Source organism: Rhincodon typus, chromosome 30 (genome assembly GCF_021869965.1).
Source record: "Rhincodon typus isolate 14 chromosome 30, sRhiTyp1.1, whole genome shotgun sequence".
Taxonomy (NCBI): Eukaryota; Metazoa; Chordata; class Chondrichthyes; order Orectolobiformes; family Rhincodontidae; genus Rhincodon; species Rhincodon typus.
The window spans coordinates 30,895,360-30,920,949 of NC_063361.1; the positions used below are offsets into that span (position 1 = coordinate 30,895,360).

A 25,590-nucleotide genomic window follows, 5' to 3' on the forward strand; every position below is an offset into this window, starting at 1 on the left:
CCCACCCCCCCCCCCCCCCCGCCCACCCATGCCAACCCCTCCCTCCCCATCAGGTCTTGACTCAAAGGGAGAGTCTGTCACTGGCTTCCTGATTCCGTGATTGGTTCATGGAGTGACATTATTTCCCGAAGACAGGGAACATGACTGTCATTGGCTGCCTAGTCAGCAGGCAAGACCCTCAACTCCTCACCAAAATTCCTCCCGTTAACCCTCGCTTCTTGCTCAGCAGGATCTGCTGAGTGTTTTCAGAATGTTCTCTTCCTGTTGTAGCGTCTGCTGTATTTAGCTTTAAGTGAGTAAAGGGATTTTGTACTGGATTTGTCCCGTCCTGAGATTTTTGAACAAATCCTCAAAAATGTCATCTTTAACGAACAGAAACAAATACTGCCCCGTAGGTTTATCCCACAATACTGGGAGCAGCACAGACCTAGGTCCAATTTAATGACATAAAGAGGGAAAGGTCTGTTCAGCAATTCTTCAAGAGTTTGCATTTTAATTTTACAATTCTGTCTGCCTCTGATTGATCAATAAATCAATCTTCATGATATGCTAAGGTTATCTATGATCGATGGTCTCAATATCGTAGAATGCCTCCAGTGTGGAAGCAGGACATTTGGCTCATCAAGGTCTGAAGAGCATTCACCCTGTAACCCTGCATTTACCACGACCAATCTACCTAACCTACATACCTTTGGGCTGTGGGAGGAAACCAGAGGACCTGGTGGAAACCAGAGCACCTGGTGAAAACCCACACAGACATGGGGAGAACATGCAAACTCCACACAGAAAGTCGCCGAGACTGGAATCAAACCTGGGGCCCAGGCGCTATGAGGCAGCAGTATAACCACGAAGCCACCATGCTGCCCACTATGCATCGATAAGTTAATCCATTTCCCCATTCCCTTCTGGGTAGTGCCTAACTCCCATGGACTGCAGTGGGTCAAAAAGGTAGCTCACCACCAGCTTTTCAAGGACAGTACAAGATGGGTAATAAAGTTCTGAGGAAGGGTCACCGGACCCGAAACGTTAACTCTGTATTTTCCTTCACAGATGCTGCCAGACCTGCTGAGCTTTTCCAGCAACTTTGTTTTTGTTCCTGATTTACAGCATCCGCAGTTCTTTTGGTTTTTATGGGTAATAAATGTTGGCCCAGCCAGCGAAACTGACACAATAAGAAAAGCAGGTAAAAGTTAGTCTGTGCATCATAAGGGGGTGTGTGTCACTCCTTCGTTTTGGTGATATTGATTTTAAAAAGTCCCAAGTAGAAAATCATTGAATTCTACCAGCCTCTGATCATGTTGTTGCTCTGCTATGTAATCATCCACAATATTACAGAGAAGAGTGTTTGCATGAGGGAGTGATTTACAAAGTACTCACCTCGTTTACAGTGCTGTAACCTCAGCGGTGTGTGGATCAAACAATTCTAGCAGCCTTCAATCTATCTCTCGAGGGACCACTCTTCATATGTAAGCCCTGACAGTCAGTGATTATCTGCAATTTGTAACCAGGCTCCGAAATCCCACCAGCTGTTTTCTTCCAATTTTATATTTATGCGTGTGAGTTAAGAAGGGGAGGGGTCTGAGTTTTCTTTTTCAGTTTTGGGAACACGTTTGTTGATGCCAAGCCACTCTGAGGGCAGTTTTTTAAACCCCTTCCCCGACCTTTGCATACCTCAGGTCCTGGAAAATAGGAATCCCATTCTACAACCAGCCTTCCTTCCATTGACTCCATCTATACTTCCTGCTGCCTTGGGAAAGCAGCCAACATCATCAAAGATCCCCTCCCAACCCAGCTTTACTCTCTTCCACCCTCTTCCATGAGGCAGTAGATACAGAAGTTTGAAAAAATATACCAACAGCTTCTTCCCCACTGTTATCGGACTTATGAATGGACCCCTCATCTTTCTCTGCACCCTCTCTGTAGCTGTGACACTATCTTCTGCATTTTGTTCTATTACCCTGATGTATTGATACAAGGTATGATTTGTCCGGATCGCAGACAAAACAATACTTTTCACTGTACCTCAGTACACACATGTGACAATAATAAATCAAATTGAATCAAAGTCTTCATCCCCAGAACCTTAATCGGGGCAAAGACAAGGGGTGGTGGTCCGATTTACCCCAATTAAATGTCTCCACCTGTCAACTCCAAACCCATGTTAAATGCTGCCCTAAATTCTACCAGTATCTTTGGTCCTCACAGTTCTTAGGTGCAATCTAACATTTCAGTGTTCTAGTTTGTTTGGAATGTGCTGACTGAAAAGGAGATGGAAGCTGAGTCCACTCCAACTTTCAAAAGGAGTTAGTTATAAGCTCAAATTTGGAAAATGTTGCAGGACAATGGGGAAAGACCTAGGGCCTGGGAACAATTGAGAAGCTTGTTCAAAGAGCTCGCAAATTAACAGTGGGCTGAATGGTTTCCTCCTGTGCTTTATGATTCCAGCCAGTGACCTTTCTTTTATTCATTCAAGAGATGTGGGCATTGCTTGGTTAGGTTAGCATTTATTGCCCACCCCTAATTAAGAGTCATCTACATTGCTTTGGTTCTGATGTCACAGGTAGGCCAGACTATTTAAGGGATAGCAGATTTCCTTCCTTACAGGACATGAGTGAACCAGATGCGTCACTGTCTTCTGCTTCGTTTCAGTTTAATATGGTGTTGGCTGTCATCCATTATTGCCTGGCACTTGGTGGTTGATTTTTCAGTTCTGAGGAAGAGTCATTCCAGACTCGAATCTTTAATTCTGGCTCTCCCTTTACAGATGGTGTCAGACCTGCTGAGGTTCTCCAGCGTCCTCTGTGTTTTGTTCAGATTTCCAGCATGCATAGTGTTTTGCTTCTATTACTTGGTGAATTTGCTTGGGTTTTGGTGGATTTTACTGCAGTGTGACACAGCACAGGTCTTTGTTGCAATTTTACAAACTGGAGTTACAAAGAGGAGAGGCTGGTTGACACATGAGCCTATTCAGGGACCCCATCCAAACATAACTACTTCCTCAGTTTCCCCTCACCCAACTTGCCCTGCCAACACTCCAGTAAAATTCACAATACGGAAAAATGGGTGGCACAGCGGTTAGCACTGCTGCCTCATAGTGCCAGAGACCTGTGTTCAACTCCAGCTTTGGGTGACTGTCTGTGTGGAGTTTGCATGTTCTCTCCATGTCTCCGTGGGCCCCCTCTGGGTGCTCTGGTTTCCTCCCACAGTTCAAAGATGTGTAGGTTAGATGGATTAGCTGTGCTAAATTGCCTGTAGCATCCAGGGATGTGAGGTTAGGTGGATTAGCCATGGGAAATATAGTGTAGGGGTGTGCGTCTGGATGGGATGCTGTTCGAAGAATTGGTGTGGACTCGATGGGCTGAATGACTTGTTTCCACACTGTAAGGATTCTATATAAAAAATCTATACCATGATAAGATTTGCTTTCCGATTAGTGCAATCTGTAAACATTCCAGAGCCTATTTGCCTGTACATTTTACTGCAGCACTGTGTGGATTTCTCCCCAGTATTCATCCCTCAAGTAATTTCACTGAAAAACAGATTATTTGCTCACTGATGCAGCTCTGGTTGTGAGATCCTAATATACATAAATTGTTTGTCGCATTTCCTATGCTCATATTAAGAACAGAAGGTGAGTATGAATTGACAGTTAATTATCTGTATGCATACGAAAGGGAGGGGATTCTTGTACTGTCCCTACTGCTGAACTTGGGTTGCAATCCCATCTACTGCAGAGGTGTGTCATAATGATTTGAAAAAAATGATAAAAAGGGAAGTGTTCCTTTAGTTAGAAACACAGATGACTTAGTAGCAATATATTTTAAAAAGTAAAGAGGGAAGATCAGGCTGTTGTGGCACAGTGGTAGTGTCCATATGTCTCAGCCAGAAGACCCAGGTTCACCTGCGTCAGAGGTGTTTAATAACAACTTAATAATAACAAGAGAGGAAATACCAAAAAAAAGTGAAAGTATGAGTTGCACACGCCCAATTAAAATACCAAGATCGTAAAAATACAACATTGTATGAAAGAGTCTTGTAGTGCAGGAGTGATGCCCCGAAATGTGACCTAGAAGGTGTGTGTTCAAGTCTGACCTGCCCCTGGAGTTGTGTCGTACAGTGTCTGAACAAAACATATGTATGAAGAGGGGTGCAGGAGGAGTCAGAAAATCCAGCTTCCCACTTAGCCCAGAAGTGTGGTGCTATATGCCTGAGCTGGTTGATTAAAATAATTTTGCTTCCCTGGCGATCTGGTGGCTAGGCTTTAGCGCTCTCAATGCCATGTCCCATTTGATTTTCGGTCAGGGAATAAGGATTTATTGGGGTGACTGAGCTCAGGGGCCTAAATGATTAGCGTGTGCTGCAGAATAAAGCCAACAGCACAGGTTGAATCCCTGTACTGGCTGTGCTGGTTCACAGAATCACTGCCTCCTCACCTTACCCCACACTCGAGAAGTTCTTACCTTCCAGCTAAGGGCTCTGCGTGGTTCTGTAGTGGTGACTTTACCTTTGGGCTGGAAAGTCAGGGTTCAGGTTCCCTCTGTCCCAGAGGTATGTAATAACATCTCTGAACAGGTTGATTAGAAAATATAACTAAATCAGGCTCAGAGAGGAGGAAGCTGAAGGTCTTTATCCGGTGTACAACTGGGAATGGATAGTGTTATTTTAAAAATAGAGGTAGACTCAGGCATTGCCCTTATTGGGCTTTGCACACAAATTATTCAGTTGGAAACACGTGTGATTTATTGCTGGTGGTTAACGGAAAGAAAAAAAAATGATTTGGTGATGGAAAAGAAACATTCAGTTGTGTGTGATAACAGTTCTCAATTAAATAGAAGAAAAAGCCAACCTAATGGCTGTTTAGCTCAGATGGTTGAAGCATAACGTTAACGATGCTAAGACCCCTTGGTTCACTCCCCTCTTCTGATGCTACTGCAAAAAATGATGCAGTATCTTCCTTAAAAGGGAAAAACAAAGCAGATCCAGGATGGGTGTGTGGACCTATCTGTCCCAGGCTGGGACCAGCCTATGTACACCATGTGATGTGGCTTTATTTTGGTGTGATCAACAAGAAATGATGTTCAACAATAAGTGTTATTGTGGGAGCTGTAACATCAGTAAATACACAATGCAGACTATGTGTAAGTTTGAGATTCCATAACAGTGTGATTAGTGAGTGCTGTTAATAACCTTTAGGACATTGGTCTGAACAAGAACCCAGTCTTGGAGGTATTTGACCCAAGAATCCATGTGAGGTTTTGGAATTTATGGTAAGTTTTAGCAAAGACCTGCCCATTAGAAATTGTAGGCAGCTCAGAATGGGACTAGTCTCTGGCATTTATGGAGTTACAGTGGATGGGGATGGGGGGAGGGGGTCACATTGTAGTAGACATCGGTAGGTGCTCATGACCCAAGGTGGAGTGAAGCTCCAAACACATATGACAAGGTGAATAAAGGGTTTAAAAACATTCCCCATGAGCTTCATCCAACCCATAACTGACCCTGCCTGTGACTGGGAATTTATCGCCCCCACTCAGCCCTTCAATTCAAATAGTTTCCCGATGATGTCACTGAAACACCCCTCACCTCTCCCCCAAGTTTGATCCCAGCAGCTCTGGTCACAGAATCCCTACAGGGGCTGATAGATGCCATTCGGCCGATCAAGTCTACCCCAACCCTACAAAGAGCATCCTACCTAGACCCAACCCTCCACTCTGTTCCCATAACGCCACATTTCCCATGGCTAATCCACCGAGCCTATACATCCCTGGACAATTTAGTGTGGCTAATCCACCTAACCTGCTCATCTTTGGACTGTGGGAGGAAACTGGACCACCCACCAGAAACGGGGAGAACACGCAAACTCCACATAGACTGTTGTCCAAGGCTGGAATCAGACCTAGGTCCCTGGCACTGTGAGGCAGCATTGCTAACCACTGAGCCACACACTGTGCCTAGATAGGTTAATCCATTTCCCCACTCCCTTCCTGGCAGTGTCTAACTCCCATGGACTGCAGTGGGTCAAGAGGTGGCTCACCAGCAGATTTCAAGGGCAGTACAAGATGGGTAATAAATGCTGGCACAGCCAGCGATACTGACACAATAAGAAAAGCAGGTAAAAATCAGTCCGTGGATCATAAGGGGGTGTGTGTCGCTCCTTCGTTTTAACAGGCCTAATCTTCTAGTCTAAGGACAGACAGGGGAGAGGTGCTGTGGTTTGGATTAAAAACAGAGCCTGGGTCTTGGTGTGACAATTCCACATGTGGTGTAATCCCAGCGTCAAGACCAAGTCTTTGCCTGAAAGCAACACGGGCAGAAAAACTGCAACGACTGTTTGTCACTCATTTCCCACATCCCAGAACGATGATGAGATTGTTTTTTGAAAATCCTTCATTATTCAATGTAATTGAGAGTTATATTGTTAAGGTGTAGAGAAATCTGCCATTTGCTTTTTTCGTTGGCAATGCTTCTGTCCAATAAAAATTCCTCCAGTCAACCCCATGCTTCACTCAAAATACATTTTCTGAAAACATTCACTGAAACTTCCCCAGTCACATCTGACAAACAAGAGGGTGTCAGATCTGGTATCGAGTGAACCTGTTTAGGCTTGGATTGCAGTTGCCATAGCAACTGCTCACACGGATACGAACAATCTGGAAGTGTTGCAGGCTCAAAATGGGAATGGCTAATTAAAGGGATATGTTTACTTAATAACCAGATAATAGGAACACAGTGACAGCAAGTGGATCATGAATGAGGTTTTGATTGCTAATATCTGACAGCCAGCACACTTCAGTTCATTTATGAAGGCCTTCAGGACAGATTTCTGTCAGTAATGCCATCATTAAAACCCTTAAACTGTTCGGATCCAATTCCTCTCCTCACTAATTGAGCCCCCTTATCTTCAGTGGGTTAATCCCCCTCTTAAAATAATGGAGAAAGGAGCATTTGCACTGTTTTATTTGATAGCAACACCATAATATCTACAGGGTTTTTAAAGCAATACTTCATGATGGTGCTGCCTGAAATGTACAGTCCTTATTCATTATGAGAGGTTTGAAAACCAGGACTTTCCCTCAGAGTGGCACGGACTGATGTTACTGCAGGATGGAGATTGGCAGCTCCTGGAGCTGGTGAAACTCCATCTAGTGCAGCAAGTGTGTAACTGCAGCTGTGATACATGGCAGGAATCTGGACTGACACCGCGAGATAAGGCAGAATGATGGCGCCCAATTAGGAGTCTGTGACATTCATGGCCAGTTCAATATATTGTGGGCAGAGTTGTGTGTGTGTGTCTGTTTTGTTTTGTCTGTCTGTGCACATACTTCTATCTCTGGACCTGCACGTGCCTGTGTGTGTCTGTGACTGTACATTCATCTATATGTATCTATGTTTATATGTGTGTGCCTCTCTGTATATCTTTGTCACTGTATATGCCTGTGTGAATGTGTATGTGCCTCTCTGTGTTTCCACATGTATGTGTGATTGTGTGTCTCTGTGTGTAAATCTGTGTCTGTATGTATGTGTCGGCCAGACAAGGCAAGAACAGTAGCTTTCCTTCCTTAAAGGGTATTATTGGACTGGAGTAGTCTTTTATTTTCCCCCCTGACAATTGGCAGTGGTTTCATGGTCATTGTTAGACCTTTAATTCCGAATTTTTCTTGAATTCAAATTCTGCCACCTGCCATGATAGAGTTCCCAGAACATTACCTGGGTCTCTGGATTAATAGTCCAGCAATAATACCACTGGGCCAGCAACACCTTTGGTAACATCACTGGATGAGTAATCCAGAGAGCACAGGCTATTGTTCTGGGGCATGAGTTTGAGTCCCACCATGGCAGACAGTGAAATTTGAATTCAGTAAAAAATCTGGAATCACAATCTGACCTGATGGTGACCCAGTAACCATTTGTTGATTATCATTAGAAGCGCATCTGGTTCACTGATACCATTTGGGAAAGGAAATCTGCCATCCTTACCCAGACTGGCCTATATGTGACTCCAGACTGAAAGCCAGTGTGGTCGACTGTTCGTTTGGAGGTTGATGCTAGCCTAGCCGGCAATCCCACATCCTGTGAAAAGATTATAAAAATTCCGAGACCCGAGCTAGGTTCAAGTCCCACACTGGCTGCTGAAAGTTAATAACATTTGGAACATGAAGCTAATTGCAATAATAGTGACTTTGAAGTTGTGATTGATTATGGAAAAAAAGAACTGGTTCACTGATACCACTTTAGGGAAAAAAAAATTCAAACAGAGAATAGGGAATATGGACAGATATTTAGCAGGTTGTAATGTGTGGTGTCCCGCAAGCACCTGATCTTGGGCCTCGATCATCGTCCGTATATATTACGGACAAGATGATGGGCTATAGGAGACCACACATTCAAATCTACTACTGAAGAGTGTAAGAGAACTTTAGTCTGTTCCCTGGCAGGATGTTTGGCTTCTTTTCCACCTGAGACAGCAGAACCGAGCTGCCTCGTAAATGTTGGATTAATCCTGAGCTAGTTTGGAACCCGTCCACAAGTTCTGTGCTGTCAGGAACACTTTGCTCTTATATTTCATACAAAAGAATGCAATAAAATATGTGATATAGGGATAATGATAAAACTGATGAGTTTCGTCTTTACTCAAGACCACAAGGTGTACCCAGGGAACAAAGGGATGGGTATGGGAAAGGGGATTTGAGGTAGCAGATTGACTGTGTTCTTGTTGAAAGGCAAAACAGGATCGAGGGGCTCAATGGCCTGTTTCAGCTCCTGTTTCTTGTGTTGGAAGGTCTGCTGATGGTGTCTGCTATTATTAAGGCCTCATAGCAGCCAATGATGATACAGCATAGACAGCTGTCATTGGCGAAATCAGAGACCCAGGCCATTGATGGAAATTGAGGACCATCAGACGACTGCCAAAGGATGAAATGACACAAGCGAAGAGCAGTTTGTAAAGTCCTTCAAACTTACGACTGATGGGCTTTGAACTTCAAACAAATTTCATCAAGTGAGAGAAGTTTTCAGAAAAGGGGGACGCTAGCTTAGGGGGAGCAGGGCTATATAAGGACCGGGGAAGTTGGGGGGGGGTGGTGATCTTTGTGTTCTCAGGAAACCTGCCTCACCAGTTCAGCTTCAGTTTTGTAATTACAGATTAATCTTAACGGGTTTCAAATGTCTCCCACGTAAGTGCCTTTTACTAGAAGTTAACAGCAGGATCAAGTGTCAGGCTACAAGCTTCATTAGCTCAATCAAGACCTTCTCAAAAAAGGGCAATGGGCAACTCGAGACCAGCTCCAAATTCCTCATTCACCCCGCTGCCACATTGACTGTCCCATACCATGAGCATTGGCACTGCCACCATTGGGTAGCTGTACTCAGTGGTAAATGTTGTGATGTCCGCAGGGTGACGCTGAGGAGATGGTGGTGTAGTGATAATGTTTCTGAACCTGTAATCCATAGGCCAGTCTAATCCTCTGGGGATGGACCTCGTGGTATTATCGCCAGACCATTAATCCAGGAACTCAGCTAATGCTCCGGGGACCCGGGTTCAAATCCCACCACGGCAGGTGGTGGAATTTGAATTCAATGAAAAAAAAGATCTGGAATTAAAAATCTACTGGTAACCGTTTTTGATTGTTAGAAAACCCCTCTTGTGTGGGTGCCCATGTGACTGCAGACCCCACAACAATGTGGTTGACTCACAATTGCCCTCTAAAATGGCCTAGCAAGCCATTCAGTTGTACAAATCGCTATAAAAGTCACAAACTGAAATCAGATGGATCACATAGCATCGACCTAGGCACCAGAAGAGACAACGGCAGAAACAGCCCTGTCGACCCTGCTGAATCCTCCTTTCTCACGTCTGTGGGTTGGTGCCAACAATTAGAAGAGCTGTCTCTGCGGTGTTTCAGTAACATTTGTGAATGATTCTGCTGGTCCAACTCGTACACTTAAAGATGGAGCTACAATATATTCAATAATGAGTATACTGTGTTTTTTCCCCCCACTGAGAGAATAAACAGTGTTATAGTTTTGGGATAAAATTGCTATCCATTGCACAATATGCTTTAATATCCAGTAATCGTCTAGCCATTTTCATTACATTTGATTCATCCATTAATTACCTTTCGCTCCTGACTGGCTGCAGTCCCAATTAAGCCAGAGTCTGGTACACAAAATGCAATGGGAATTATGTGACATCAAATACAATGTGAAGCCAGGCTACACCAGGAACCATTAAGGGATATCAGGAGGGACGTATCCAGGAGCATATTAAAGGGATGAAGGGAAGAGGTGGAGAAGATTATTGGAGGGAATTCCCAACCTAAGGGCAAAGGCAGCTGATGACCTGGCCACAAATGAAGATGCACAACTGGAGAAGTATACAGGTATGTGATGAGGGCTGAGGGAAGTCATGGATAGAAAGACCACCGGCTACAGGGAGCGCTGGTGTTGGTGCGGGCTTTAAAAGTGAGGATAACAATGTTAAAATTCTAAACCTACTTCGTTTCCATTAATGTACAATGTAAATTTGGACACGGGGCTTTCATCTTCGAAAATGAGATCTATGATTAAACTGGATTTTTAAGTTTTCTTTAAGCAAATTGGGAATAAAAATAAAATTTTTAAAAAATTAAAAACAGGGAAGGTGGTAAAAGAGGGGGAGGTGTGGCATTGTTAGTCAAGGACAGTATAACGGTGGCAGAAAGGACGTTTGATGAGGACTCGTCTACTGAGGTAGTATGGGCTGAGGTTAGAAACAGGAAAGGAGAGGTCACCCTGTTGGAAGTTTTCTATAGGCCTCCGAAAAGTTCCAGAGATGTCGAGGAAAAGATTGCAAAGATGATTCTGGATAGGAGCGAAAGTAACAGGGTAGTTGTTATGGGGGACTTTAACTTTCCAAATATTGACTGGAAACGCTATAGTTCGAGTACTTTAGATGGGTCAGTTTTTGTCCAATGTGTGCAGGAGGGTTTCCTGACACAGTATATAGATAGGCCAACAAGAGGCGAGGCCACATTGGATTTGGTACTGGGTAATGAACCAGGCCAGGTGTTAGATTTGGAGGTAGGTGAGCACTTTGGTGATAGTGACCACAATTCGGTTACATTAACTTTAGCCATGGAAAGGGATAGGTATATACCGCAGGGCAAGAGTTATAGCTGGAGGAAAGGCAATTATGAGGCGATTAGGCAAGATTTAGGATGCATAGGTTGGAGAAGGAAACTGCAGGGGCTGGGCACAATTGAAATGTGGAGCTTGTTCAAGGAACAGCTACTGCGTGTCCTTGAGAAGTATGTACCTGTCAGGCAGGGAGGAAGTGGTCGAGCGAGGGAACCGTGGTTTACTAAAGAAGTTGAATCTCTTGTCAAGAGGAAGAAGGAGGCTTATGTAGAGATGAGGCGTGAAGGCTCAGTTAGGGCGCTTGAGAGTTACAAGTTAGCCAGGAAGGACCTAAAGAGAGAGCTAAGAAGAGCCAGGAGGGGACATGAGAAGTCTTTAGCAGGTAGGATCAAGGAAAACCCTAAAGCTTTCTATAGGTATGTCAGGAATAAAAGAATAACTAGAGTAAGATTAGGGCCAGTCAAGGACAGTAGTGGGAAGTTGTGCGTGGAGTCCAAAGAGATAGGAGAGGTGCTAAATGAATATTTTTCGTCAGTATTCACACAGGAAAAAGACAATGTTGTCGAGGAGAATACTGAGATATAGGCTATTAGACTAAACGGGATTGAGGTTCATAAGGAGGAGGTGTTAGCAATTCTGGAAGGTGTGAAAATAGATAAGTCCTCTGGGCCAGATGGGATTTATCCTAGGATTCTCTGGGAAGCTAGAGAGGAGATTGCAGAGCCTTTGGCTTTGATCTTTATGTCGTCATTGTCTACAGGAATAGTGCCAGAAGACTGGAGACTAGCAAATGTTGTCCCCTTGTTCAAGAAGGGGAGTAGAGACAACCCTGGTAATTGTAGACCAGTGAGCCTTACTTCGGTTGTGGGTAAAGTGTTGGAAAGGATTATAAGAGATAGGATTTATAATCATCCAGAAAGGAATAATTTGATTAGGGATAGTCAACATGGTTTTGTGAAGGGTAGGTCGTGCCTCACAAACCCTATTGAGTTCTTTGAGAAGGTGACCAAACAGGTGGATGAGGGTAAAGCGGTTGATGTGGTGTATTTGGATTTCAGTAAAGCGTTTGATAAGGTTCCCCACAGTAGGCTATTGCAAAAAATACAGAGGCATGGGATTGAGGGTGATTTAGCAGTTTGGATCAGAAATTGGCTAGCTGTAAGAAGACAGAGGGTGGTGGTTGATGGGAAATGTTCATCCTGGAGTTCAGTTACTAGTGGTGTACCTCAAGGATCTGTTTTGGGGCCTCTGCTGTTCGTCATTTTTATAAATGACCTGGATGAGGGCGTAGAAGGATGGGTTAGTAAATTTGCGGATGACACCAAAGTCGGTGGAGTTGTGGATAGTGCGGAAGGATGTTGCAGGTTACAGAGGGACATAGATAAGCTGCAGAGCTGGGCTGAGAGGTGGCAAATGGAGTTTAATGCAGAGAAGTGTGAGGTGATTCACTTTGGAAGGAGTAACAGGAATACAGAGTACTGGGCTAATGGTAAGATTCTTGGTAGTGTGGATGAGCAGAGAGATCTCAGTGTCCATGTGCATAGATCACTGAAAGTTGCCTCCCAGATTGATAGGGTTGTTAAGAAGGCATACGATGTGTTAGGTTTTATTGGTAGAGGGATTGAGTTTCGGAGCCATGAGGTCATGTTGCAGCTGTACAAAACTCTGGTGCGGCCGCACTTGGAGTATTGCTTACAGTTCTGGTCACCGCATTATAGGAAGGATGTGGAAGCATTGGAAAGGGTGCAGAGGAGATTTACCAGGATGTTGCCTGGTATGGAGGGAAGGTCTTATGAGGAAAGGCTGAGGGATTTGAGGCTGTTTTCGTTAGAGAGAAGAAGGTTAAGAGGTGACTTAATAGAGACATACAATATGATCAGAGGATTAGATAGGGTGGACAGTGGGAGCCTTTTTCCTCGGATGGTGATGGCTGGCACGAGGGGACATAACTTTAAATTGAGGGGTGATAGATATAGGACAGATGTCAGAGGTGGATTCTTTACTCAGAGAGTAGTAAGGGCGTGGAATGCCCTGCCTGCAACAGTAGTAGACTCGCCAACTTTAAGGGCATTTAAATGGTCATTGGATAAACTTATGGATGATAATGGAATAGTGTAGGTTAGATAGGCTTCAGATTGGTTTCACAGGTCGGCGCAACATTGAGGGCCGAAGGGCCTGTACTGCACTGTAATGTTCTATGTTCTATGTTCTATTTTGTGGGTGGAGTAAATTTTGGAAAATCAAGCCAGGATGGGCACTTTCACTACATTGGGTGCACCAAATAAATTTAGATTAGATTTAGATTAATTGTCATGTGTATAAAAAAATACAGTGAGAAGTTTTTTTTTTCACATTCTATACACAAAGTGTCGCCAAAGTGTCTGCTCCTCCAGTCACTGCTTGACATCGGCCAGGGTCTCTGTAGCAGGCTCTGGGGAATCTGTAATGGGCCTCCACCACTGCCATAAACATGACTGCCATATCTGAGCTGGAACCATTAGCTTGGGAATGCACAGCTGCCTTCCCTCCTGTTCTCCATCCAACGCTGTTCAACACACTGTTGCCGGTCATCAGTCATCAGGGTCCTCTCACATCCTGTTCAACAATGTTTCCACTCCTTCAGGCACCTTGGCCTAGCCATGGACCTAGAGCCTTACTCCAATGCCCTGAGGATTGTAGCAATCTCAGAATGGTTGAGAATTCCAAGCTAATGTGCAATGATTGATAGCACTTGCTTCTCTCACTGCAGGTCACTTGCTTTCTCCCTCCACAGCACGTGTGGTGACTTGTTAGATGTGATTCAATGATTAATGCTCTTGTGTCCGAGTTCAAAGGCCATGGACTTAAATGCTGCTCAGAGAGATTTGAGCACAAAATCCAGTGCAGCACTGAGGGAGTGTTGCACAGTTGGTGTTGCTACTTTTGATATGAGAATGAGGCCCTGTCTTCCCTCTTAAGTCAACGAAATACGTCCCACAGAGGCATTTATGGAAGAGCTAGAGAGATCTGATCAATATCCTCTCTACCAAAAATGCCAAAGTAGACTATCTGGTCAATGCTTCACTGCTGCTTTCTGGTTTCTTGCTGTGAGCAAACTGGCTGCTGCATTTGGAGTCAAAGACTCATAGAGGTGTACAGCACAGAAATAGACCCTTCGATCCAACTCGTCCATGCCAACCAAATATCCTGAATTAATGTAGTCCCATTTGCCAGCATTTGGCCCTAATTCTTCTAAACCCTTCCTATGCATGTAGCCATCCAAATTCCTTTTAAATGTTATATTCGTACCGGCCTCCACCACTTCCTCTGGCAGCTCATTCCATACACATGCCACCCTCTGCTTGGAAAGGTTGCCCGTTGGTTCCTCTTAAATCTTTCCCTTCTCACTTAAAGCTATGCCCTGTAGTTTTGGACTCCCCTACCTTGGGGACGAGACCTTGGTTATTCACTCGATCTATGCCCCTCATGATTTTATAAACCTCTATAAAGTCATCCCTCAGCCTCTGATCATCCAGGATAATAGCCCCAAGCATTTTCAGCCTCTCCCTATTGCTCAAACCCCTCCAACCCCTGTAACATCCTTGTAAATCTTTTCTGAGCCCTTTCAAGTTTCACAACATCCTTCCTATAGGAGGGAGACCAGAATTGTACGCAGTATTCCAAAAGTGGTCTCACCAATGTGCTGTACACCCGCAACATGAACATCCCAACTCCTATACTCAATTTTTTAAGTTACCACAGTCTTCAAAAGCAAAACATTGAATATAACGTGCTTTGGGATGTCCATAGATTGTGAAAGGTGCTATGTAAGTGCAAATTCCTTCCTCCTTCCTTTTTGTGAAGGCAACCAAATGGTGAGTTTCTGCATTGAGAGGGGTGCAGTCTGCTGCCAGAAACCCAGTCAGGTTTTTGAAATACCTGCAGGTTGCTAATTTTATTGACATAGACTGGTCAAAGTCTGCAGCACTGATGAAGGCCCTTCAGCCCATTAAGTCTGCACCAATCAAAAACAAACACTGAAGTATTCTAATCACATTTGCCAGCACTTGACCCATAGCCTTGTATGCCTTGCAAGTGCACATCTAAGTATTTATTAAATGTTATGTGGGTTCCTACCTCTACCACCCTTACAGACAGTGAGTGAGTTCTAGATTCCTGCCACCCTCTGAGTGAAACAAGTTTCCTCACATCTCCTCTAAACCGTTTTGGGCCTAGACTGTTCATCAGGACTGCAGAGGGGCAAGGGAACTGGGAAATAAATAGAGGGAGGAGGGATGGGGCTGGGGGAAGGTAGGTGGGATGGTGATAGGTGGATGCAGGTAGGACACCACCCCAAGGCCTCCTACCCTCCCTGCATCTCTTCATCTCCATCTGCCATTGCGACATCGATCGTCTCAATCTCTCCACCCCTCTCACCCACTCCAACCTCTCCCCCAGGGAACGTGCAGCCCTCTGCTCCAACCCTAACCTCACTACCAAACCCGTGGATAAGGGGGAGACATAGTAGTGGTATGGCACTGACCTTTACATCACCGAGGTCAGGCACCAACTCTCTGACACCTCCTCCTACTGCCCCCTTGGTTATGACCTCACCTTGACCACCAAATCATCGTCTCCAAGACCATCCACAACCTCATCACCTCAGGGGACCTCCCACCCACAGCCTCCAACCTCATCGCTCCCTAACCCCACATCGCCCGCTTCTATCTCCTTCCCAAAATCCACAAACCTGACTGTCCCGGCCGACCCATTGTCTCTGCCTGTTCCTGCCCCACTGAACTCATCTCCGCTTAACTTGACTCTGTCTTTCACCAACCCCCCACCCCGTCCAGGAACTTCCCATTTACGTTCAGAACACCACCCACACCCTCCACCTCCTCCAAAACTTCCAACTCCATGGCTCCCAACACCTCACCTTCACCATGGACATCCAGTCCCTATATACTTGTATCCCACATGCAGATGGCCTAAAAGCCCTCCGCTTCTTCCTCTCCCACAGGCCCAACCAGTTTCCCTCCAGCGACACCTTCATCCGCTTAACAAAACTTGTTCTTAGTCTGAACAACTTCTCCTTTAACTCCTCCCACTTCCTACAGACTAAAGGGGTGGCCATGGGCACCCACATGGGCCTGAACTATGCCTGTCTCTTCGTAAGATATGTGGAACAGTCTCTTTTCCGCTGTTACACCGGCACCATCCCTCCGTTCTCCCTCTGCTGCATTGATGACTGGATCGGCGCTGCCTCATGCTCCCATTAGGAGCTTGAACATTTCATCAACTTTACTAACACCTTTCACTCCAATGTCAAATACACCTGGACCATCTCCGATACCTCCCTCCCCTTCCTGGACCTCTTGTCTCCATCCCTGGTAACTGTCTCAACACCGACACCTATTTCGAACCCACCGACTCCCACAGCTACCTGGACTATATCTCCTCTCACCCACCCTCCTGCGAGAATGTGATCCCCTACTCCCAATTTCTCTGCCTGCGCCGTGTCTGCTCCCAAGATGGAGCATTCCACTCCTGGACATCCGAGGAGTCCTCCAACTTCAAGGATCGTAACTACCCTCCTCCAGTGATCAAAAATGCCCTGAACTGTGTCTTGTGTATTTTTTGCACTTCTGCCCTCAAATCCCTCCACCCAACAAAAATAACACATATCACCCCAACAACCTCCGCATCCAGCATAGCCTTCTCCACCACTTCTGCCACCTACAATCCGATCCCATGACTAAAGAGATATTTCCCTCCCCACTTCTATCTGCCTTTCGTAGGGACCACCCACTCCGTAACTCCCTTGTCTGCTGCACACTCCCTGCTATCCCCACCACATCCAGCACCTTTCCCTGCAACTGCAGGAGGTGCTACACCTCCATCCAAGGCCCAAGACAAACTTTCCATATCTGACAGGGGTTCACCTGTACATCCGTCAACCTGGTCTACTGTATCCGTTGCTCCCAATGTGGCCTCCTCTACATCGGTGAGACCAAGCGCAGACTCGGTGCCCAGTTCACGGAGCATCTGCGCTCTGTATGCTATAATCAACAACACAGACATTCGCTAACTATTTTAACTCCCCCTCCCACTACCTGGGTGATATGTCCATTCTGGGCCTCCTCCAGTGTCACAATGACACCATACGCAAACTGGAGGAACAGCACCTTATACTCTGCCTCGGGAGCTACAGCCCAAGAGCCTCAAGAGTTTTAAAATCTCCCCACCCCCGACCTCATCCCATGTCCAACCCTCCATCTCATCCCCGCCTCCTTGACCTGACACAACCTGTCCATCTTCTCTCCCACCTATCCACCCCACCCATCCCATTGACCAAACCCCACCACTCCTTACCTACACTCACCATCCCACCTACCTTCCCCAGCTGCACCCCTCCTCTCTCTATTTATTTCCCGGCTCCCTTCCCCCTCCCCAGTCCTGAGGAAGGGTCCCGACCCGAAATGTCAACTCTTCTGCTCCTCTGATGCTGCCTGGCCCGCTGGGTTGCTCCAGCTCCACACTGTATTGACGCTGACTCCTGTACCTGCAGGTTCTTGCTGTCTCCTAGTGTTAATGGATTGACTCATTGGACTTACATCTCAATGAATTTTGCCCAACATTGTTCACAATGGCTTCTGCGTGTGCCGACAGTCTGTGGCAAAATGTTGTTCATTTTTATAAAGAATTATAGCAGAGAAGCAGGCCAATTGGCTTAACTTGTCTGAGTTAGGTTTTTAAGGTCTGCATGAATCTCTTCCCATCTTTAGCAGATTCTTCAATACTTTCTCCCTCCTTCCTCATTCATTCATCTAGCTTCCCCTTAAATCCATGCTGCTCATCACAATTACTTTCTACAGCAGCACGTTCGCATATGTGCTACCCTCTGGGCAAAGAGGTTTCCTCTGAACTCCTTGTGGAATTTATGAGTGAATCATTCTCTCATATTTACAAAGTCTGGTTGTGGACTCCTCCCACAAAATCAGAAATATTTTCACCGCATCTCTCTCATCAAACCCTTTGGTGATTTTAAAAGCCTTCAATTGGAACAGCAGTCAGCCCTTCATTTTCTGAAGATTTGACACAGCAGTTTGTTGACATTCATTCCGATTTTTTGCTCTATTGCTTTATTAATGATAATCAGAGCAGGATTTGGTCGCTCCTTTGAAGCCACATTAGGACAAGGTTGTGAAGTGACACTGTCATTGGACAAATAGTCCAGAGACTGAGACTAATGCTCTGGTACATGGATTCAAACCTTACCACGGCAGCTGGTGAAACAAGTTCAGTAAGTTTGTTAAAAAAATCTGGAATTGAAAACCAGTCTCATAATAACCATGAAACTATCATTTGTTGTCATTAAAAACGCATCTGGTTCATTAATGTCTTTTGGGATGGAAACTGACTGTCCTTACCTGGCTTGGGTACCTACTGTGGCCTTCACGTGACCCCAGACCCACATTAATATGATTGACCCTTAACTGCTCTCCAAATTGGCTGAACAGGATACTCTGTTCAAGGGCAGTTAGGGGTTGGCAATAAATACTGGCTTTGCTGATGATGTTTATATTCCAGAGAAGAATAAAAACAAAATCTGTATAAATATTTTCTAACCAGCTTGATCACAGGTGGTGTAATACACCTCTGGTGCAGGTGAGATCCAAATCTGAGTCTCCTAGTAAGGACAGGGGAATTGAGTTTAAGAGCCACGAGGTTATGCTGCAGCTCTATAAAACTCTGGTTAAACCACACTTGGAATATTGTGTTCAGTTCTGGTCACCTCATTCTAGGAAAGCTGTGGAAGCTTTAGAGAGGGTGCAGAGGAGATTTACCAGGATGCTGCCTGGACTGGAGGGCAGGTATTATGAGGAAAGGTTGAGGGAGCTAGGGCTTTTTTCATTGGAGTGAAAAAGGATGAGAGGGGACTTGATAGAGGTTTACAAGATGATGAGAGGCGTAGATAGAGTGGATAGCCACAGACTTTTTCCCAGGGCGGAAATAACTATCACAAGGGGGCATAATTTTAAGGTGATTGGAGGAAGGTATAGGGGAGATGTCAGAGGTAGGATCTTTACACAGAGAGTGGTGGGTGGGTGGAATGCGCTGCCGGCGGTGGTAGTAGAGTCAGATACATTAGGGACATTTAAGCGACTCTTGGATATGCACATGTACAATAGTAAAATGTAGGGTATGCCGGGTAGTTTGATCTTAGAGTAGGATAATATGTCAGCACAACATTGTGGGCTGAAGGGCCTGTACTGTGCTGTACTGTTCTATGTTCTATGACATTGTCACTGCATCACAAGGGCCCTCCATTACGATTCTATGAAAGTGCTTCTCATTTTATTCAGTTTTCCGTCTTTCGTTTGTACCAGCATGTAAGTTCAGCACTCAAGAAGTTTTCAATGTTACACAGGGTTACTGGTGAGATGTGTAAAGTGAGAAGTGGAAGATGATTTTAAAAACCCACCTGGGGCTTGGTAAAAGAAAGTCAACTGGGAATTCTGAAAGCAGCTGCCAGGAGGAGCAGACTGAACAGAATTAATGATCAGTCGTGGTGCTATTCAGCTTTTTGTCCAGAACTGTTTTAGAATCCAGATATCTCATTGCTTCAGGACTCCCAATGCGTTACCGACTGAATGCCTTTCACCCTATCACACAAGTCAGCACAGGTTCACATCAGAGCCTGACACAGAAGAAGTTCTGTGTTTAACAAGGCCAACTGGCCAAGACTAATACATCGTACAGCTTTAACACTGTATATCCTGAAATGCTGAAAAGGCCAGAGGTCAAACTGCCCAAAGCCTCAGCGAACGGTTAAAGCCAGTAATGTATTGATTCCATACCAGATCAAAGGACGAGCAGCTCCCAGCTTTAAATGCAGTCGTTTTCTTTATAAATAAGCAGTTAATTTGTTATTATTGAAGCTTAATAAATTGTAAAGTAGTGGGCTTAATGTCACTGTGTAAAATGCACACATTGATTCAGTTTCCAAAATGAGATGGTTATTGCTGGAGATTAAGAAGTGCTAGCTCTCTTTTAATTTATTTTGTACCTCAAAGAAAGAATGGGTGAGTGGAAAATATGGAGGCAGAAATTTCAAAGTCACAGTCTGTTTTTAGGCGTTATGCCTAAATCCCAGATTAAAAGCAACGTGGAAAGGGGAAGGGGTCACAAAAAGCCAGAACAACTTCAGCAGGTAATGGGCAAGGCAAATAGAATGTTGTCCCTTGCATCAAAGGTAATAGAGTATGAAAATAGGGAGCTCTTACTAAACCTATAGAAGAAACTAGTTAGGCCACTGTTGGAATACCATGAAAACAGCCCCTGATTCAAGGAAATATATACTGGTATTGGAGGAAGTCCAGGAAATGTTCACAAGGCTGATTGTGAGCATGGAAGGACTATCTAATAAGGAAAGGCTGAGTAGGCTGGGCTTGTACTCAGTGGAGTTTAGAAGGTGAGAAGTGACCATATTGCTCCATACAAGATTCTTAACGGACTTGACAGGAGATACAAAAAAGTTGTTTCTCCCATGTGGGAGAGTGTAGGACCAGAGGACATAATCTCAGTATAAGAGGTCACCCATTTGAGACAAACGAGGAGGAATTTCTTCTCTCAGAGGGTAGCGAATCTGTGGAGCCTCTTTACCATAGAGGTCTGTAGAGTCTGGGCCATCAGATATATTCAGGGCTGAGATAGACAGAGTTTTAATCATTAGAGTAATGGGGAAACGGCAGGAAAATGGAGTAGATGATGATTAGATTTGCTGTGATCTCATTGAATGCTAGAGCAGACTCAATGGGCTGAATGGCCTACTTCTGATCCTATGTCTTGTGGTCTCATGAATGGTGGGACATTGGGAGGCATTATACACAACCAGGCTATTTATAAACCCGTGGAACAAAATTCCATTTAAAACATATGCAACTAGTTACTGAGGTGAAATTCTTGCAAAACAACTACCAAGCATGGAGTAAATTGCAAATAAGACTTTATCTTGAGTCTTTTATGATCTCTAGATACCTCAGATCACTGTACAGCTAATGAAGTGCTGAGGAAGTGCTGACAATGTTGTAATGTAAGAAATACAGACAGCAATTTTCACACTATAAATGCCTATGAACAGCAGTGGCACAGTGGCCAAATAACCTAATTTTAGTGAAGTTAACTGAACGATAAAGATTAGCCCAGATATCAGTGATAACTACCCTAATTTTCTGCAAAATAGTGTCTTAAGAAATGCAGAAAATAAAAGGGGGGTGATGTCGGAGGACCAAGTTGGCTAATCCTTGGCAAATACTCTGGGTTAGAAGGTTATAGGCTAAGTGCCATTCCATGGCTTTAGGATTCGGCTGAGCCACCAGTGCAGTACTGAAAGTGTTGCTTTGTTGCACATGCTGTTTTTTGGATGAGATTTTAAGCCTAGGCCTCAGCTGCCCATTCGGGTGGAAATAGAAGGGCACTGTTTTAAAGATGAGGGGTATGATCCCTGGTGCGTTGGCCAACATTTATCCCTTAACCGACGTCACGGAAATCAGATTTATCCAGTTATATAACATAATAGTTCTGAATGGGTTAATGTTGGAGATTTCATGAGGTTCAAAGAATAGAATCCCTGCAGTGGAGAAGTAGGCCATTCAGCCCATCAAGTCAACATCGACCCTCCAAAGAGCTTCCCACCCAGACCCACACCCCTACCCTGTGCCTGCATTTCCCATGGCTAACCTGCATATTCCTGGGCTCTGTGGGTAACTTAGCCTGGCCAATCCACCCTAACCTGCACATCTTTGGACTGTGGGAGGAAACCGGAGCACCCGGAAGAAACCAACATGGACACAGTAAGAATGTGCAAACTCCACACAGACAGTCGCCCGAGGGTGGAATCAAACCCGGGTCCCCTGGCGCTGTGACGCAGCAGAGCTAACCACTGAGCCACCGTGCCACCCTAATTCCACCCAATGTGATCTTGTCATGCAGGCTTGAGTGGAGATCTCACTGAGTGTAAGTCTGCAGGTCTTTTCATGTTCTTAGTAACAATGATTTGAGAACTAATGCAAGTATTTTTAATCAACCTGTTCAAACAGTTAGGACATACCTCTGGAGCAGGTGGACCTCTGGCCCAGAGTTGGGGACACTTCCACTGAGCCATAACTTGTACCTAATTGCAGTCATCAATAAACTACATCTTGTTAAGACTCTGTAGTGGTTGACTCTCTATTACTATGAGCCAATTAGGAACAATTGCTTGCACAGATGGAAGATGGGCTGCATACAACTCCATGAAAATGTGCCCTGTTGTGGTTTAGAGATAGTGTCCCTACCCCTGAACCAAGAGACCCAGGTTTAAGTCCCACCTGCTCCGGAGGTGTGTAATAACATCTCTGAACAGGTTGGTTAGGAAAAATGGGAATAACTCCATGAGAGCCATCAACGTTCACAGATTCAGGATGCATTTTAGTGGAAATTACATGACCCAGAAATTCACAACAGTAAATTAAAGAAAGTATCTATTACAACTGAGCAGTCATCTCCCAAGCAGGGAATTCATGAGATTTTAGGTTCAGTAAATGATGTTATGGGATAACTGCCTAATTAAGCAGGAAAGAGCTCCTCCACAAAATAAATTCAGGAAATTAAGGGTTCTCCAAGTAGGGTAATAGACCAATCATCTGGGTTAGCAGAAATGATGTTCTCTGCAAAGGATGGCTGAGAAATTAAGATGGAGACATTTTACACACCACATTAAGTTAAGATCAACAAACTTCCAACAAGCTAGTTCCTACAACAAGCTAATTCCTACAAACACTCCAGCTGTGAAAAGAATATGTGCCGGAAGGATCGAGAAGCCTGTAGTGCAGCAGAATCTGTGAAGTCAGACTCTTGGCAGGAGATAGGATCCTGGTAAAGGTGTATGCATGAATGAGAAAAAGGCTTGGGGGGAAATGTTGCATAAAGGTTCTGAACATTGGTGGCTGCATTAAGCTCCACCAAGCTGATGATGCCGTACAGACTTCGATGGAAATAAGGTGCAATGTTTCAGGATCTGGTGGAGTGAAGAGCTACGCTCGCAGGTATCCTCATAGTTTTAGCATCAACGTCCAACAAACAAATGTAACTTCCGTGGAAATGCTATCATGCAATAATTTACATTTTTTTTAAGACAAGTGCCTCTTCTTGTTAAGACTCAATGTTGATAGTCTACCTGTAAAGTAAATATCCCTTCAGACCCCATCAACAAAAAATAGGATTAGTGGCAGCACGCTTGCACCCTCAAATACCACAATTATCACATTGCTGTTTATGGGATGTTGCTAAGTATTGAATTATCTCCCACACTACGAAAGCCACCACACTTCAAAAGTACTTTGTTGGAGGTAAAGCCCCTTAGATATGCAATGGTTGTGAATAACTCTACATAGATGTAGCTTTTTGGCAAGGAAAATAATAGAGGCTCCCATTCCTGGTTACGACTGGCATGGGTAGGGTTAACAAGCAACGAAAGTGACAAGCAAATGATTCCATCTGACTTAATGACTTTACTGATTGGCTGCTTCTGGATAATATATTTATAAATAAAATAAAGAGCAGGGACCATAAGTGTGTAATTGCAGTCTGGGAGAGGAGAGCCAGTGTTACATTTGCCAGGGTCCCTGAAGGGCTATCCTACCCAGGGCCCAGTCAGTGCCAGTCTTGTGGAGTTAGTTTCAGACTTGAACTTAAAGCTGCAGCAAGCAGGTCTAACTGGCAGAAATTTCCGCAAGTGGTGGGCAATGGGCAAGAGAACAGGAAGTTGGACATTAAGCGTTAACCCAGGCCCACACCAGTCTTGAGCTGGGAAAATTAAACAACCCATTTGTAGCTGGTTATGTTTTCCCTGCCTGTCTCTTTCCGGAGGTAAAAATAAGTCAATTTTCGACTGATATTCCAAGGGCTACGTAAGAGTCATATTGAATGACCCAGGCTGCATACCGGGCCTCTTTCTGACCCCTTTTTATTCTCCCTCCGTTCTCTGGGAAGGCTAAATATATTTAACAGGTTGCAAATGTTGCACTATTTATGCAACTTGACCTTCCTCTATGCCGATCTCAGGCAGCTGGGAGGAAAAGCTATACAGCAGAGCAGCGTTTGCCCTGGAGAAGGCAAACGGCATGAACACGTTGGAAAAAACACATCGTGGTTTACTGGTGAGCGTTTTAATTATTTCTTTTCAAGGCTTGTGTCAGCAGGCTGCAAAGTTTCTCTCGGGTTTGAAAGGCCGGGATTTCTAGCATAGTGTCAGCAGTGAGTATTGTTTTTTTTTTAAAATTCTAAAATCCTGATTTAGTTGGTAGCATGGAGTCTCAAGATAGCACGTTCCTTTTTTGGGACTAGCCTGATTTCATAGCAAGCTTATTATAGATGGCTGCTGTGTTTACAAAACTTTACAGAGGCGATATCTGGTTACAGTGAGAGATTCTCTGGTTTTTAGTGAGTGTACATGGGTTGTAGATGTGCTTGCGTGTGTGTGTGTCTATATATAGAAACAGAAAAAGATTTACTGTTGTCTTTCATTAGTACAAGAGATGGTACATGTCAAGTTAGGAAGATTTTTTCCCACGAGTTGCAAACCCATTCGTACAGTCCCGTCATCTGCTGTGCAACACATTCTATCTGTTGTATCTCTGACGTCAGGCTGGGATTTAAAATTTGTTTAGCAGATGCACTGGAGATTACAGGCTGATGATTCACGTGTGTGTGTGTGTTTCAAGTGAATTCATTGTGCTAAGCAATTTTTGAGACAATTTGCTGACAAGGCAAATAAGGTGCTCAACGTCCTTGCTCAAAGTAGGCAGGGAGAAACTTGGTACAGGTTTAACCAAGTGAAAACTTGCATTTAAGTAGAGCTTTCTGTGATCACCCATGACTCAAAGCCAGTGATACACTTCCAACATGTTGTCATTGATGTAATATAGGAAACCAGGCAGCCAATTGTGCACACCACAGAAAGCAACACGATAATGATTGGATAATCTGTTTTTTGTGATGTTGATGGAGTGACAGATATCAGCTAAGGCACTGGGAATAACTCTTACTCAAGGAATGCCATGGAATTTTTCCACTAGACTAGGTAATTGGGGCCTCAATTTAATGACTCATTGGAAAAATGTTAGCACCTCATAGAGAATAATAACAAAGAGAAATTCGAACTGTGAATTGATGAAAAGGATAATGTCAATATCTCATCTGTTAACATTTTGTACTGTTAACGAAAATCTTAAAGCACTATTGACTAAACACTTCTTTTTCTTGCAGACAACTTTTGAGAGAAGTGATAGCAAGAACTGCAGATGCTGGAGTCAGAAATAACACAGTGTGGAGCTGGAGGAACACAGCAGGCCAAGCAGCATCAGAGGAGCAGGAAAGTTGTCATTTCAGGTCGGGAAATCTGAAGAAGGGTCCCAACCCGAAATGACAACTTTCCTGCTCCTCTGATGCTGC

General features: G+C 44.5%; 1 protein-coding gene across 3 annotated transcripts in view; it reads left to right on the forward strand.

Moving 5' to 3' along the window:
- cacnb1 (calcium channel, voltage-dependent, beta 1 subunit) overlaps positions 1-25,590 on the forward strand; it is a 254,622-nt gene that overhangs the window by 115,706 nt on the left and 113,326 nt on the right. The window contains exon 1 of one of the 3 annotated variants that reach the window (XM_048614766.1): positions 24,205-24,296. The exons of the other annotated variants lie outside the window; for them this stretch is intronic. Within the exon in view, the coding sequence (XP_048470723.1) occupies positions 24,261-24,296 (36 nt within the window). The 5' untranslated portion in view covers positions 24,205-24,260. Of the gene's footprint in view, positions 1-24,204; positions 24,297-25,590 lie in introns of those variants that run through there. 3 annotated transcript variants of the gene reach the window in all.